General features: G+C 46.2%; 1 protein-coding gene across 1 annotated transcript in view; it reads right to left on the bottom strand.

Annotated features, from left to right (window-relative positions):
- adgrl4 (adhesion G protein-coupled receptor L4) overlaps positions 1-14,930 on the bottom strand; it is a 143,564-nt gene that overhangs the window by 13,368 nt on the left and 115,266 nt on the right. Inside the window, exon 13 of the mRNA XM_080196494.1 lies at positions 6,084-6,175. Coding sequence (XP_080052620.1) covers positions 6,084-6,175 — 92 coding nt within the window. The remainder of the gene's footprint in view (positions 1-6,083; positions 6,176-14,930) is intronic.

Below are 14,930 nucleotides of genomic sequence, written 5' to 3'. Positions count from 1 at the left end.
GTTTCTATGATTCTATTTGTGGGAGGGAACTGGAGCACTCGGAGGAAACCCACGCAGACATGGGAAAAATGTGCAGTCTCCACACAGGCAGTGACTCCAAGCCAGTATTCGAACCAGGGTCCCTGGCGCTGAGAAACAGCAGTGCTAACCACTACACCACTGTGCCACCCAAGTAGATATTAGTCTTCCGAGCTGGAATTGAACCAGCGACCTAAGGATGTCAGTGGATGGATATTGAAATCAGATGGTTCAAACTTCTTGAGTGTTGGAAGTGCAGATATCCAGGTAAGTGAAGAATATTACCTGTTATATGTTTTGTTTGGTTTCCTGTATTTTGCAAGCCAGTATATTGTGAGACCACAGAATCTGTGTTTTCTCATTGGTTTGACTGTGACAGCAATGAAAAACAGTTGCGATCTTATTCACCTCCTGAATCTACTTGTAAGCTGATCGATCTTGAGAGTTATTGTTAAATCTTTGCATACTGAACTGCCTCCTCAAGACCTACCCCACAGCCAGGCATCAGGGAACACCACTCTTTATTCAGTCTACTCACTCCACACTCCAAATGTTGACTGCCCGCTCTGGGTGGTTCCCAACTCCACGCCCCAGATCAGCCTATCCATGCCCTTAAAGAGGTTTGGCCCCAACATACACAACAGGTACCAGGAGCAAAAATAGAGAGTATTCCTTCACACTCTTGACTTTTGCCTAGTAAGGCAGGCTGTGGACTCAGGTAGTGAGTTGCTCTCTGTGGAATTCCCAGCCTGTGACTGGCTCTGGTATCCATGATGTGGAGTTGCCAGCATTGGACTGGGGTAAACATAGTGAAGTCTCACAACACCAGGTTGAAGTCCAACAGGTTTATTTGATAGCACAAGCCACTAGCTTTCGGAGCGCTGCTCCTTCATCAGATGAATGGGATTTCAGTTTACAAACAGGGCATATAAAGACACAAACTCAATTTACAAAATAATGGTTGGAATGCGAGTCTTTACAGGTAAAGGCTGTATAATCTGTTGTATGTTTATTGATGTCTCTTTTTTACATCCACAGGTGATTCGGTCCACCTTGTTGGCCAACAAGGGGCACACATGTGATGGGTCGTGCGAGGGCTGCTCTTGGATGTTGCTTCGAGAGTTGCCTAGTGCTTCACGTCGTTAGTGTACGCTTAACCTGGACCAACTGACGGGCAACACGACAGCTCAGTGACTATCACTGTTTGTTGTGCAGTTACAAGGACCCGGGTTGGATCTCCGGCTTGGGTCGGTGTCTGTGGGAGTTTGCACATTCTCCCCGTGCTTGCGTGGTTTTTCTCCGGGTGCTCCGGTTTCCTCCCACACCCCAAAAACGCGCTTTTAGGCTGATTGGTGTTAATAAATTGTCCCTAAATTGGATCTCCCTTAATCTGGCGCACATATAATTTCCTAAATTTGCACCCCTTTACTGTGGAGTCCATGAGATGTAGACAAAAGTCATAGGTAGAAGATGGATTGGAATGAGGCACTCACTGTTAAAATGGGCGGTGCGGGCTTGGAGGTCCGAAGGGCCTGTTTCCTGTGCTGTGCTGTTCTTTGTTCTTTGTTCTTTGTAATCAAGCCTTAAAGGTACAGACAATGTGAGTGGTATATCACCACTGAAATCCCACTCACCTGATGAAGGACCAGCGCTCCGAAAGCTAGTGGCTTGTGCTACCAAGTAAACCTGTTGGACTTTAACTTGGTGTTGTGAGACTTCTTACTGGCTCAGGTAGCCACAGATTTTACTGCCACTGTATTTGGAGCCTTCAATAAAAGATAAAGGCAGCTTCTGAGAGAAGAGGCTGTTTAGGTTTGTAGCTGTGACTGACTTCCTGTGGCATTAACCCTCTGAGCCATGACGTCTTGGACCTGAATGGGTGTGGAATCTCACCTACCTCCCCTGCACTCTGCACCTCTTATTGGCCATTATCCTGCCAGATGGCCACTAATTGGTCACTGAACGGTTGATTCGCTGAGCTAAGATGGTGAGGCAGCAGTGAGTGGACCGAATAGTTTCTGATCTACCACCCTCACCAGTCCCGTCCTATCACCTACCGTTATCATATAGCCAAGAGCAATATGCTGTGATGGTCAGCTGACCAGTTGACCCAGTATCAATGGAAAACAGATGCACATTGTGTGGCCCAGGTAAAACCTAATTATTTGTTAGTTACAAGTAGGTTTACATTAACACTGCAATGAAGTTACTGTGAAAAAAACCCCAGTTGCCACATTCCAGCACCTGTTCGGGTACACTGAGGGAGAATTTAGCATGGCCAATGCACCCTAACCAGCACACCTTTCAGACTGTGGGAGGAAACCAGGGTACCCGGAGGAAACCCATGCAGACACGAGGAAAACATGCAGACTCCGCACAGTAAAAACCTATCAATATATTTAAGATGCGGATTGATAGGTTTTTGATAGGCAAGGGGATTAAGGGTTATGGGGAGAGGGCGGGAATGTGGAACTGAGACATGACAGATCAGCCATGATCTTATTGAATGGCGGGGCAGGCTCGAGGGGCTAGATGGCCTACTCCTGCTCCTAGTTATTATGTTCTTATGTAAGTGACCTAAGCTGGGAATTAAACCCGGGTCCCTGGCGCTGTGAGTCAGCACTGCTAACTACTGTGCCACCGTGCTGCCTCAGGTGGTGGCGTAATGAAGTTTCTTTAATCAACCTTCACTCAGATTTATTTTGTGAAGTTTTTTTTTTAATTGCTTGCCACTGGAATATCCTTCCTGCCAACTAAACACCTACAACTTGGACCATAGTATCTGCTGTGTTACTGAGGCTCCCTTGTCCATTCTGACCTCTGTGAGAACTTATTCCTACAGCACGCAGACTGGACGTGGGCAGCCCATATCTTTAACCTGCGCTTAACCCTCTCTCCACTCACATTGTCTACACCTGTGAAGACTCACATTCCAACCAATATCTTGTAATTGAGTTTGTGTTTAAATATATACCCTGTATAGAACGCTGGTTAGGCCACACTTGGAGTACTGCATCCAGTCCTGGTCACCACACTACCAGAGGGACGTGGAGGCTTTAGCGAGAGTGCAGAGAAGGTTTACCAGGATGTTGCCTGGTATGGAGGATCTTAGCTATGAGGAGAGATTGGGTAAACTGGGGTTGTTCTCTCTGGAAAAACGGAGAATGAGGGGAGACCTAATAGAGGTGTACAAAATTATGAAGGGTGTAGATAGGGTGAACAGTGGGAAGCTTTTTCCCAGGTCGGAGGTGACGATCACGAGGGGTCACGGGCTCAAGGTGAGAGGGGAGAGGTTTAACTCGGATATCAGAGGGACGTTTTTTACGCAGAGGGTGGTGGGGGCCTGGAGTGCGCTGCCAAGCAGGGTGGTGGAGGCAGACATGCTGGCATCGTTTAAGACTTACCTGGATAGTCACATGAGCAGACTGGGATTGGAGGGATACAAACGAATGGTCCAGTTGGACCAATGAGTGGCACAGGCTTGGAGGGCCGAAGGGCCTGTTTCCTGTGCTGTATTGTTCTTTGTTTGTGAAACAAATCCTGCATTCGCCTGTTGAAGGAGCGGGACTCTGAAAGCTCGTACTACCAAAATAAACCTGTTGGACTTTAACCTCGGTGTTGTGAGGCTACTTACTGTGCCCACCCCAGCCCAACGTTGGCAACTTGACATCATGGTGTACAGGAGCAGAGCTCCACGACGCTTGTGAAAGTGAATCTCAGCGAAGAGAGAAAATAACTGTGACACTGCGGCAGCTTCAAGCAAAAGTGCGGCACGATCTCCAAACAGGAGAACTAGCTGGACCCAAGTTCATTCCCTTCTCTCGCAGCCAGCGTTCTGAGGAGATGGGCTGAGCTGAATTATATTGTTGTCATTTTTGGAACAGGGACCATTCATCACAGGGGATTAATAAGCTTTCAGATGTTCACAGGTTTGTGGAGCTTTGTCCTCACTTGTTACTTCTGGTGGCCAGCTGATGGCTGGGTGCATCTTATTTAGCACAAAGGAGTAATTTGAGAACAGCGGCCTCTCCTGCAGCTGTTGCTGGTGTTGCATTTTCAGACATAACCTCTTTCTATTCTTGGACATCTGAGGAGTTGTCATTACGTTTGCAGCGAGAATTATGAAAAAATACGAGTTCCACCGAAGAAATGTATGATTCATCACAACTTAAGTTTGGGTGAGAAGGTTTTGGGATCAGAACGACAAGTTTATTCCTATCTGGAATGGATGGGGTTCCTTTCAGGGGCAGCACAGTGGTTAGCAATGCTGCCTCACAGCGCCAGGGACCCGGGTTCAATTCCGGTGTCGGATCACTGGCTGTGTGGAGTCTGCATGTTCTCCCCGTGTCTGCAGGGGCACGTCCGAAAGACGTGCTGGTTAGATGCATTGGCCATGTTAAATTGTCCCTCAGTGTACCTGGACAGGTGCCGGAGTGTGGCGACTGGAGCCCAAAAGAGAAAATGCTGGAAAATCTCAGCATCTGTAGGGAGAGAAAAGAGCTGGGATTTCGAGTTCAGACCTTTGTTAAAGCTATTATATGTGGCGACTAGGGGATTTTCACAGTAACTTCACTACAGTGTTATTGTAAGCCTACTTGTGACACTAATAAATAAACTTTAAAAGCTTTCTTCGAATAGGGAACAATAGCAAACTCATTATCTTACTGGATTCGTCATCCATAGATATGAATTTAAATTAGAGCAGCTTTTTGAGCTGCCATCATTTGGATGAATGTCAGCAATGGTGGCTGTGGGGTTGAGGTAAAGACTCATTGGGGAAAGTCCTCTGTCCTTTGTCCGGCTCAGGTGTTCACCATAATGGAGGGGGTCGCGATATCATGGTGATAGTGGAGGTACGTGCCTGAAAATTAAATCCTGCTCCTGAACACAGGACTCTGTGGGTCCCGCAGTGGGGGTACGTGTAACACACATGTTCAACCACCACAGGATCATTGAGTCACAGAGTTGTTACGGCGGTTATGGCAAGAGACCATTCAGCCCATCGTGTCTGTACTGTCTCTCCAAATGAGCATTATGACTTAGCGCCCTTTCCCAGTATTCCTGCACATTGTTCCTTTTGAAGTAATCATCCGGTGCCCTCTTGAATGCCTTGATTGAACCTACTTCCAACACTCTTTCAGGCAATGCGTTCCAGACCCCAACCACTTGCTGCGTGAGAAGCTTTTTCCTCACATCGCATTTTCTTCTTATGCAAATTATTCTGAATCTCTGGATCCAATTGCCCTCAGCCCAGGACAGCACTAAACAGAACCAGCTGACCAGACAGTGCTCCCACCTGCTCGCTGCCTGCTATCAGACATGCTGGAAGGAACTGCAGGTTAACAATTACTTGGCCATGTTATGAATGCACATTCCGCGGTCATCTTGTCCCAGGGGAACACTCAATCCTGGAGCTTCCAATCCAGGGATGGGACACTGCCCACTTCACCACAAGACCTCCTATCCTTAACCTATCAAGTTTTTTTTATTAGTGTCACAAGTAGGCTTACATTAACACTGCAATGAAGTTAATGTGAAAACCCCCTAGTCGCCACACTCTGGCACCTGTTCGGGTACATTGAGGGAGAATTTAGCATGGCCAATGCGCCTAACCAGCGTGTCTTTCGGACTGTAGGAGGAAAGTGGAGCACCTGGAGGAAACCCACAGAGGACACAGGGAGAACGTGCTGACTTCTCACAGACAGCGACCCAAGCCTGGAATCGAACTCGGGTCCCTGACACTGTGAGGCAGCGGTGTTAACCATTGTGCCACCGTGCTGCGATCAACCGATCCTATCCATTGTCCCTTCAAGTAACCAAGTCCATGGCATTACGGAAACACAATATTTGTGGTGTTAATTGTCTGCTCGAACGTTACACTTGCCATATTGATAAAAAGAGTGTGGGAGGTTGGATAATTCATTATGCAAATAAAACAAATGGTGGTCAAATGGCAGGGGAAGAATTTTGTTAAGAATAAGACAATCCTTAAAGTATGATTGGTGAGCAACATTTGATTAGAAAACTTAGAATTTAAATTGAATGATTACTGGTTTCAGACGTACCGAATATTTTCATAGCAGCTCACTTCTGGTTTCAACATGGAAGTGTGTCGGAACACTTTGTAAATAATAACTCCGAATGCCAGCAGGTTAACCTGTAAATGAAGAATAGAAATTGTAAGGCCAATCGGACAGTCTCTGAGAAACGGGAAACAGGAATCAGGGGAGTGGGATTGGGAAAGAGAAACAGAGAGAAACAGCGGGCGGGGTTTTCCAGTTCCGCCTACCGCTGGGATCATCCTGCTCTGTGGAACATCAATGGTCCTACCATGAAGGGGCCAGAAAATCCTGGCCAGAGACTGCGGGCGGAGAGAGATAGACAAGGAGTAAGACTGACAGAGGGAGAGAAAGAGAGGCAGACAGAGAGAGAGAGGGAAACCGAGAAACATGAAGCTGAATTCTTTTCAGTTAAAGTTTTAAATTATTTATTAGGATCAGACGTAGGCTTACATTAACACCGCAATGAAGTTACTGTGAAAATCCCCTTGTCTCCACGCTCCGATGCCTGTTCGGGTACACGGAGGGAGAATTTAGCACAGCACCTAACCAGCACGTCTTTCGGGCTGTGGGAGGAAACCGGAGCACCCGGGAGTGGCACGGTGGCACAGTGGTTAGCACTGATTGCCTCACAGCGCCAGGGACCTGGGTTTGATTCCAGGCTCAGGTGGAGTTTGCACATTCTCCCCATGTCGGCACCCAGGGGTTTCCTCCAGGTGCTTCAGTTTCCTCCTGACCCCCCAAAGTCTATCCACCATTCACAAGTCACTAGCCTGAGGAGTATTCTTGACACCATTCAGGACAAAAGAGCCCGCTTGATTGGCACCACATCTACAAACATTAACTTCTCCACCACCCACATTCAGTAGCAGCAGTGTGTACTCTCGACAAGATGCACTGCAGCAATGAGGCAAAGATCCTTAGACAGCATCTTCCAAACTTATGACCACTTCCATTTAGAAGAACAAGGGCAGCAGATACATGGGAACACCAGCACCTGCAAGTTCCCCTCCAAACCACTCACCATCCTGACTTGGAAATATATCACCGTTCCTTCGCAGTCGCTGGATCAAAATTCTGGAATTCGCTTCCTCATGGCAGTGTGGGTCAGCCCAACAGAACGCGGGCTGCAGCGATTGAAGAAGGCAGCTCACCACCAACTTCTCATGGACAACTAGGGATGCTGGCCAAGCCAGCGATGCCCATGTCCCATGAATGAAGAAACAAAAAGAGGACTTCCTCCTCTGCCCATCTTCACCCGCCACCATATTGAATATTTCGCTAACTTGAAAAGGGGGAGCTTTCATTCTTCGATCGTGTAGGACACAAAGGAAGTGAGGAGGAACCATAGCTTCCACAATGGAGCCAACCTGGTGAATTAATAAACTTGTTAATGTAGATAACACTCTCGGTGTGTGGCGTAGGAAAATTAATACATTTGCAATGGAAAGTCACAAGTTAAGTTGTGCCTCAAAAGTTGTAAAATGCTATGTTCATATCAGCCTTTCATTTGTACCAGGTGGCTGAATTAGAAGCTATAAGTGTGTGTGTGTGTGTTGGACGATGATGCTGGTGCATTGCGTGAAATATTAGATGAATGGTGGAATAATTAAGCTCAGTAATTGTTTGCTGGGGTTACTGAACAAAACAGAGTTGATTCAAATTTTGGGTTGAATCAGTAAAGGAGGCAGGTGTGCTTAAAATTAATAAGCACCAGCCCAATAAAAGGTGCAACTTAATGGGCCAGAACTCCAGACAATGCACAGGATGTGAGAAAGACAGGTCTGTGTCTATAGAACAGTGATATCAGAAAAAGTCCTCAAAGTGCAGTGAATTGCTTAGAGATTCCTGTTAAGTGGGCAAATATGGCAGCCATCTTGGGGACAGCAAGATTCCACAAGCCCAGAACCAATCCCAAGCGAAAGGCTGCCTGCTGAAAGGGGCAGCGGAGTCCTTTGGAAAAGAGATACCCTCAGGAAGGGTCTAAAATCTGCTGGTTTCAGTGGATTTAATTACTGGGACTGAAGCCATAGAGTCATAGTATCATCGAGGTTTACAGCATGGAAACAGGCCCTTCGGCCCAACTTGTCCATGCTGCCTTTTTTTTTAAACACCTAAGCTAGTCAAACATCTTTGCGTTGTTTCTCTGGGCAGAAGGCAACTGCCAAAAGGTCTAATTTTGAGGTCCAATCTTCTGGACTCAAACAGTGTTTGGTGCAATGAGCTGGTAAAATCGTGCCCTCAGGCCGGAATTCTCCGACCTTGCCTGTGAGTGGGATTATCCAGTCCCACTGCAGGGGGTGGAGATTTGGCCGAGCGCCAAATTCTCTGTTCTCGCTGGCAGCGGTTGCGGGCCATACGAGACTGGGACAGTTCAGGCCTTGGGATTGAAACAAAAAGGCCAAAGGGGAATGTGAAGGGAAATGTTTTCATGCTGAAGATTTATTTCAGCAGGGGTTTGCTTTGTACAGTAATACGCATCACTTAACGGAGAATTGGGTAAGAACTTGAAAACCAAAGGCGGGATTTGCTGGCCCTTTCCACCGATGGGATTTTCCAGTCCTGCCGAAGGTGAACGCCAACAAAAAGCCTGTAACATTTGGTAGACAGGCAAGCCCATTACATTCTGAAGACATCAGTGAGGCTGGAAAATGCTGGCAAGCTTCGTCCTCCACCGGATTACACACACAGAGGAGCTGGAGCAGCATGGTGACACAGTGGTCAGCACTGCTGTCTCACAGTGCCAGAGACCTGGATTCGATTCCTGGCTTGAGTCATTGTCTGTGTGGAGTTTGCACTTTCTTCTCCTGTTTGTGTGGGTTTTCTCCAGGTGCTCCAGTTTCCTCCCACATTCTGAAAGACGTGCTAGTTAGGTGCATTGACGTGAAGGCTCAGTTAGGGCACTGGAGAGTTATAAATTAGCCAGGAAGGAGCTAAAGAAAGAGTTAAGAGGAGCTAGAAGAGGACATGAGAAGACTTTGGCGGATAGGATCAAGGAGAACCCAAAAGCTTTCTACAGGTATGTCAAGAATAAAAGACTGGATAGGGCAAGATTAGGGCCAGTCAGAGACGGCAGTGGGAAGTTGTGCGTGGAGCCTGAGGAGATAGGAGAGGCACTGAATGAATATTTTTTGTCAGTATTCACGCAGGAAAATGTCAGTGTAGTCGAGGAGAATACTGCGATACCAGGTTGTAGGCTAGACGGGATTGAGGTACATAAGGAGGAGGTGTTAGCAATTCTTGAGAGTATGAAAATAGATAAGTCCCCTGAGCCGGATGGGATTTACCCTAGGATTCTCTGGGAGGCTAGGGAGGAGATTGCAGAGACTTTGGCTGTGATCCTCATGTCGTCATTGACTACAGGTATAGTGCCAGAAGACTGGAGGATAGCAAATGTTGTCCCCTTGTTCAAGAAGGGGCGTAGAGACCATTCTGGGAATTATAGGCCGGTGAGCCTTACTTCTGTCGTGGGCAAAGTTTTGGAAAGAATTATAAGGGATAGTATTTATAATCATCTAGAGGGAAATAAATTGATTAGGGATAGTCAACACGGTTTTGTGAAGGGTAGGTCGTGCCTCACAAACCTTATCGAGCTTTTTGAAAAGGTGACCAAAGGTGGATAAGGGTAAGGCAGTTGACGTGGTGTATATGGATTTTAGCAAAGCGTTTGATAACGTTCCCCATGGTAGGCTATTGCAGAAAATGCAGATGCATGGGATTGAGGGTGATTTAGCAGTTTGGATCAGGAGTTGGCTAGCTGATAGGAGACAGGGGGTGATGGTTGATGGGAAATATTCAACCTGGAGTTCAGTTACAAGTGGTGTACCTCAAGGATCTGTTTTGGGGCCACTGCTGTTTGTCATTTTTATAAATGACCTAGATGAGGGTGTAGAAAGATGGATTAGTAAATTTGTTGATGACACCAAAGTTGGAGGAGTTGCAGACAGTGAGGATGGATGTTACAGTTTGCAGAGGGACATAGATAAGCTGCAGACCTGGGCCGAGAGGTGGCAGATGGAGTTTAATACGGAAAAGTGTGAGGTGATTCACTTTGGTAAGAATAACAGGAGTACAGAATATAGGGCTAATGGAAGGACTCTTAGTAGTGTTGACGAGCAGAGAGATCTCGGGGTACATGTGCATAGCTCCCTGAAAGTTGGCACCCAGGTTGATAAGGTTGTTAAGGAGGTGTACGGTGTGTTAGCTTTTATTGGTAGAGGGATTGAATTTTGGAGCCGTGAGGTCATGTTACAACTGTACAAAACTCTGGTGCGGCCGCACTTGGAGTATTGTGTACAGTTCTGGTCGCCGCATTATAAGAAAGATGTGGAGGCATTGGAAAGGGTGCAGAGGAGGTTTACCAGGATGTTGCCTGGTATGGTGGGAAGGTCTTATGAGGAAAGGCTGAGGAACTTGAGGTTATTTTCATTGGAGAGGTGACCTAATTGAGGCATACGAGATGATCAGAGGATTGGATAGGGTGGACAGTGAGAGCCTTTTTCCTCGGATGGTGATGGCTAACACAAGGGGACATAGCTTTAAATTAAGGGGTGGTAATTGTAGGACGGATATCAGAGGTAAGTTCTTTACTCAGAGGGTAGTAAGGGCATGGAATGCCCTGCCTGCAGCAGTTCTGGACTCGCCAACTTTAAGGGCGTTCAAATGGTCGGTGGATAGGCATATGGATAACATTGGAATAGTTTAGGTTAGAGGTACATTAGATTGGCTCCACTGGTCAGCGCAACATCGAGGGCTGAAGGGCCTGTACTGCGCTGTAATGTTCTATGTTCTAAACAGGCGGTGAACGGTGGCGACTTGGGGAATTTTTCACAGTAACTTCATTGCAGTGTTAATGTAAGCCTTACTTGTGACTAATCAATAAATTAACTTTTTTAAGAAGGGAAGAAAGGATATGGGAAAGGGGCTGGGTGAGCTTCAAGCGAAGGACTAGCACAGGTCTGGTGGACAAATTGTCTTCCTGATCTGTGGAGACGGTGAGAACCTAATCAATTGAGAAGTTCCAGGATTATATTTATGAAACTATTCTTCCGAGCAATTTATCTCAAAACAGACCGAGATCCACCCTGAATTCAGAATCTATTCTAATAATACAAGGAACAATAACAGATATTCATTAGTTATCTGAATAAATTACAAGAGGGGACATTGATGGATGACTGTTAGTATGTTAGATTAAAGGAAATGGGATGGGGGAATTCCTAATCATTTAATGAAGATGAAATACAAAAAAGAGTTTGAAATCACCTGGGCCTTAAATATTACACTGTACGAGTGTTTAACACACTCACGCACTATCCCTTTATCCATTATTTTAAGAGAGATATACAGGATAAATGTATGATGTGGACATGCTGGCATAGGACTGGGGTGGGCACAGTAAGAAGTCTCACAACACCAGGTTGAACTCCAACATGTTTATTTGGAGTTATGAGCTTTCGGAGCGCTGCTCCTTCATCAGGGGAGGCAGGTTTCACAAACACGGCATGTATAGGCAAAGAGTGGTTGGAATGCAAGCTTTTTCAGGGAATCAAGTCTTTACAGTGCGAGTGGAAAGAGGGATAATTACAAGTTAAAGAGGTGTGAATTGTCTCAAGCCAGGACGGTTAGGATTTTACAAGCCCAGAGCAAATGGTGGGGGTTACAGACAGTGTGATATGGACCCAAGATCCCAGCTGAGGTCACCCTCATGTGTGCGGAACTTGGCTATAAAGGTGCTTAGCTTTAATTTTGTTCTGTGCATTATCCATCTTGCAAAAAAAAACAAGATTAGGAATGATTATAACAGAGTGCAAAATATTTTCCATTAACAAAATCGTATGAGTTGCACAGACGAAATGAAAAGATGCCTTTTTCCACTTGTGGAACCTTTCAATCAAAAATAGAGGGAGATGAAACAGTGAGAAATATCTGACAGAGGAACCTTGCCATCGCTTCAGGAAACTGATTTCTTTTTTAGTTCTGAATTCAGGCTCCAAATCACCCCAACTTTTAAAGAAATCTTTCCTCACAATACAGGCAGTAGAATAGAGAACTTAGAAAAACTACAGTACAAACAGGCCCTTCGGCCCACAAGTTGCACCGATCATATCGCTACCTAAATATTGGACTCATTGTCTGGAATTTTACCATCCTGCCCGCCATGGGAATTGGAGCAGGCGAGGGGTGGACTATGGAAAGGTCTGTTGGCCTGGAGTGGGATTTCATGGCATCAGCGCGAGCGAGGCTGTAAACTCCCGCCCATCAACTCTGTGGTAGAGCATTTCATTCTCTTATTTATTCATGAGGGACTTCCTTTGTTTGGAGAGGCATGCTGGCACAATGGTTAGCCTTACTGCCTCACAGCACCAGGGGTCTGGGTTCGATTCCTGGCTTGTGCCACGCCACTGTCCGTGTGGAGTTTGCATATTCTCCCCGTGTCTGCGTGGGTTTCCTCCCGGTGCTCCGGTTTCTTCTCACAGTCCAAAGTTGCATGGGATAGGTTTGTTGGCAATGGTACATTGCCCCTTAACATCAGGAGGAATAGCGGGGTAAAAATGTGGGGCTGCGCGGATAAGGGCTAGGTGGTGTTGTGGTCGGTGTAGACTCGATGGGCCGAATGGACTCCTTTTGCACTGTTGGGATTCTATGATTCTATGAGAGGTGAGCGAGGTTGGGATCGTTCTCCGTATATTGCAGAGAAGATAAAGGGTATATTTAATAGCAGTATTCAGAATGATTGGGGCGGTTTGATTGAGTGAGTAGAAAGAGACTGCATCCATTGTCACAAAAGTTGGTAAGGACATAGACTTAAGATGATTAGATAAGGACCAAAGGCCTTTGCGAGGCAATTTAACACAGCAAATTACTGAACTTGAATGTACCAAAATAATGGAAGCAGATTCAATGGTGACCTTCAGACAGGAACTGGATAAGTTCTTGAAGGAAAATAATTACAGGGTTACAGGGAAAGAGATGGGGAGCGGGATTAATTGGAAAACATTTTCAAAAGGTTGTTTTTGGCACAGTGAACCAAATGACCTCCATCTGAGTGCACTATGTACAGGTTGCTCTGCACAACTAAACAGCACCTTCCAAAAATGTGAAATCTCTGCCCCTCAGAAGGTCAAGGACAACAGACACACGGCGACACCATCAACTGCAAACTCTCCTCCAAGCAACACACCATTCTGACTTGGAACCATGTTGTCCAACCTTTGCTGTCACTGGTACTCCCTCCCTAACAGCGCTGCTCCCCAACACCACAGGGACTGCGGTGATGCAAGAGTGCAGAGTTGCTGCAGTGCAGAGGGACCTGGGGGTCCTTGTGCACGAATCGCAAAAACCCAGTCTGCAGGTGCAGCAGGTGATCAACAAGGCAAATGGAATGTTGGCCTTTATAGCGAGGGGGATAGAATAGAAAAGCAGGGAGGTCTTGCTGCAACTGTACAGGGCACTGGTGATTGGAGTACTGTATGCAGTTTTGGCCCGCGCATTTGCGAAAGGATATATTGGCCTTGGAGGGAGTGCAGAGAAGGTTCACCAGGCTGATACCAGAGATGAGGGGGTTAGCTTATGAAGAGAGATTGAATAGACTGGGTCTGTACGCGTTAGAGTTTAGAAGGCTGAGGGGGGATCTTATAGAGACTTACAAGATAATGAAGGGGCTAGATAGGGTAGAGGTAGAGAGATTCTTCCCGCTTAGAAAGGAAAACAGAACTAGAGGGCATAGCCTCAAAATAAGAGGGGGGGGACGCAGTTTAGAACAGAGTTGAGGAGGAACTTCTTCACTCAAAGGGTGATGAATCTCTGGAATTCTCTGCCCATTGAAGTGGTGGAGGCTACCTCGCTGAATATATTTAAGTCATGGGTAGATAGGTTTCTGACAGACAAGGGAATTAAGGGTTATGGGGAGAAAGCAGGAAAGTGGAACTGATCCACTTCAGATCAGCCATGATCTTATTGAATGGCGGGGCAGGCTCGAAGGGCTAGATGGCCTAATCCTGCTGCTATTTCTTATGTTCTTAAGAAGGCAGCTTACCGCCACCTTCCCGATGGCAACTGGGGATGGGCCCTAGCCAGCAATGTTCAATTTCATAAAATAAAAACATGCGCAATTCAAATTCATCATCTGTCAGGAGGCCCTGACTCTTCCTTGAACTTTGGAACGCGATATTGAATTGGCCCAAAGCAAAATTCATATTGCTGACCGATTAAGCAGCAACCCGGAGCTGGATTATTTCTCTTTGACACATTCTTCCTCCATTTTCATCTTTCTCCTTCATTACCATTTGACTTTATACCTATGTGATATATGAAACATTTTCAAACTCTCCTTCTCCAACAGGTCACAGATCTAGTTTTGCCCCTGGCTGTGAGGCCAAGTTGCATCTCAGGTGACACGAACAGTTACAAAGTATTAATTTTCAATAACGTGGAAGTTGTTGGCAAGGTCATCGTTTACTGCTTATTGCTAAGAAGGTGGTCAGTGAATTTTCTTCCGTCTGATACGGCTGATTGGTCAGCATTTAATCTTTTATGGGGTGTGGGCATCACTGGCTTGGCCAGTATTTATCACCCATCCCTAAGTGCCCTTCAGAAAGTGTTGGTGAGCTGTTATCTTGAACCATGACAGTCCATGGATATTATTAATCTAGAAAGAGTGCAGAAAAGATTTACCAGGATGCTACTGGGACTTGATGGTTTGAGTTATACGGAGAGGCTGGATAGACTGGGAATTTTTTCCCTGGAGTGTAGAAGGCTGAGAGGTGATCTTACAGAGGTCTATAAAATAATGAGGGGCACAGTTCAGCTACATAGTCAATGGGCTGGATTTTACCACTTTCATTCTAAGTG

The sequence above is a fragment of the Carcharhinus amblyrhynchos genome, chromosome 9, assembly GCF_965287045.1.
Source record: "Carcharhinus amblyrhynchos chromosome 9, sCarAmb.v2.hapA, whole genome shotgun sequence".
Lineage (NCBI taxonomy): Eukaryota > Metazoa > Chordata > Chondrichthyes > Carcharhiniformes > Carcharhinidae > Carcharhinus > Carcharhinus amblyrhynchos.
The sequence above is the reverse complement of the archived record's forward strand: the minus strand, read 5'-3'. Positions and strand labels throughout refer to the sequence as shown.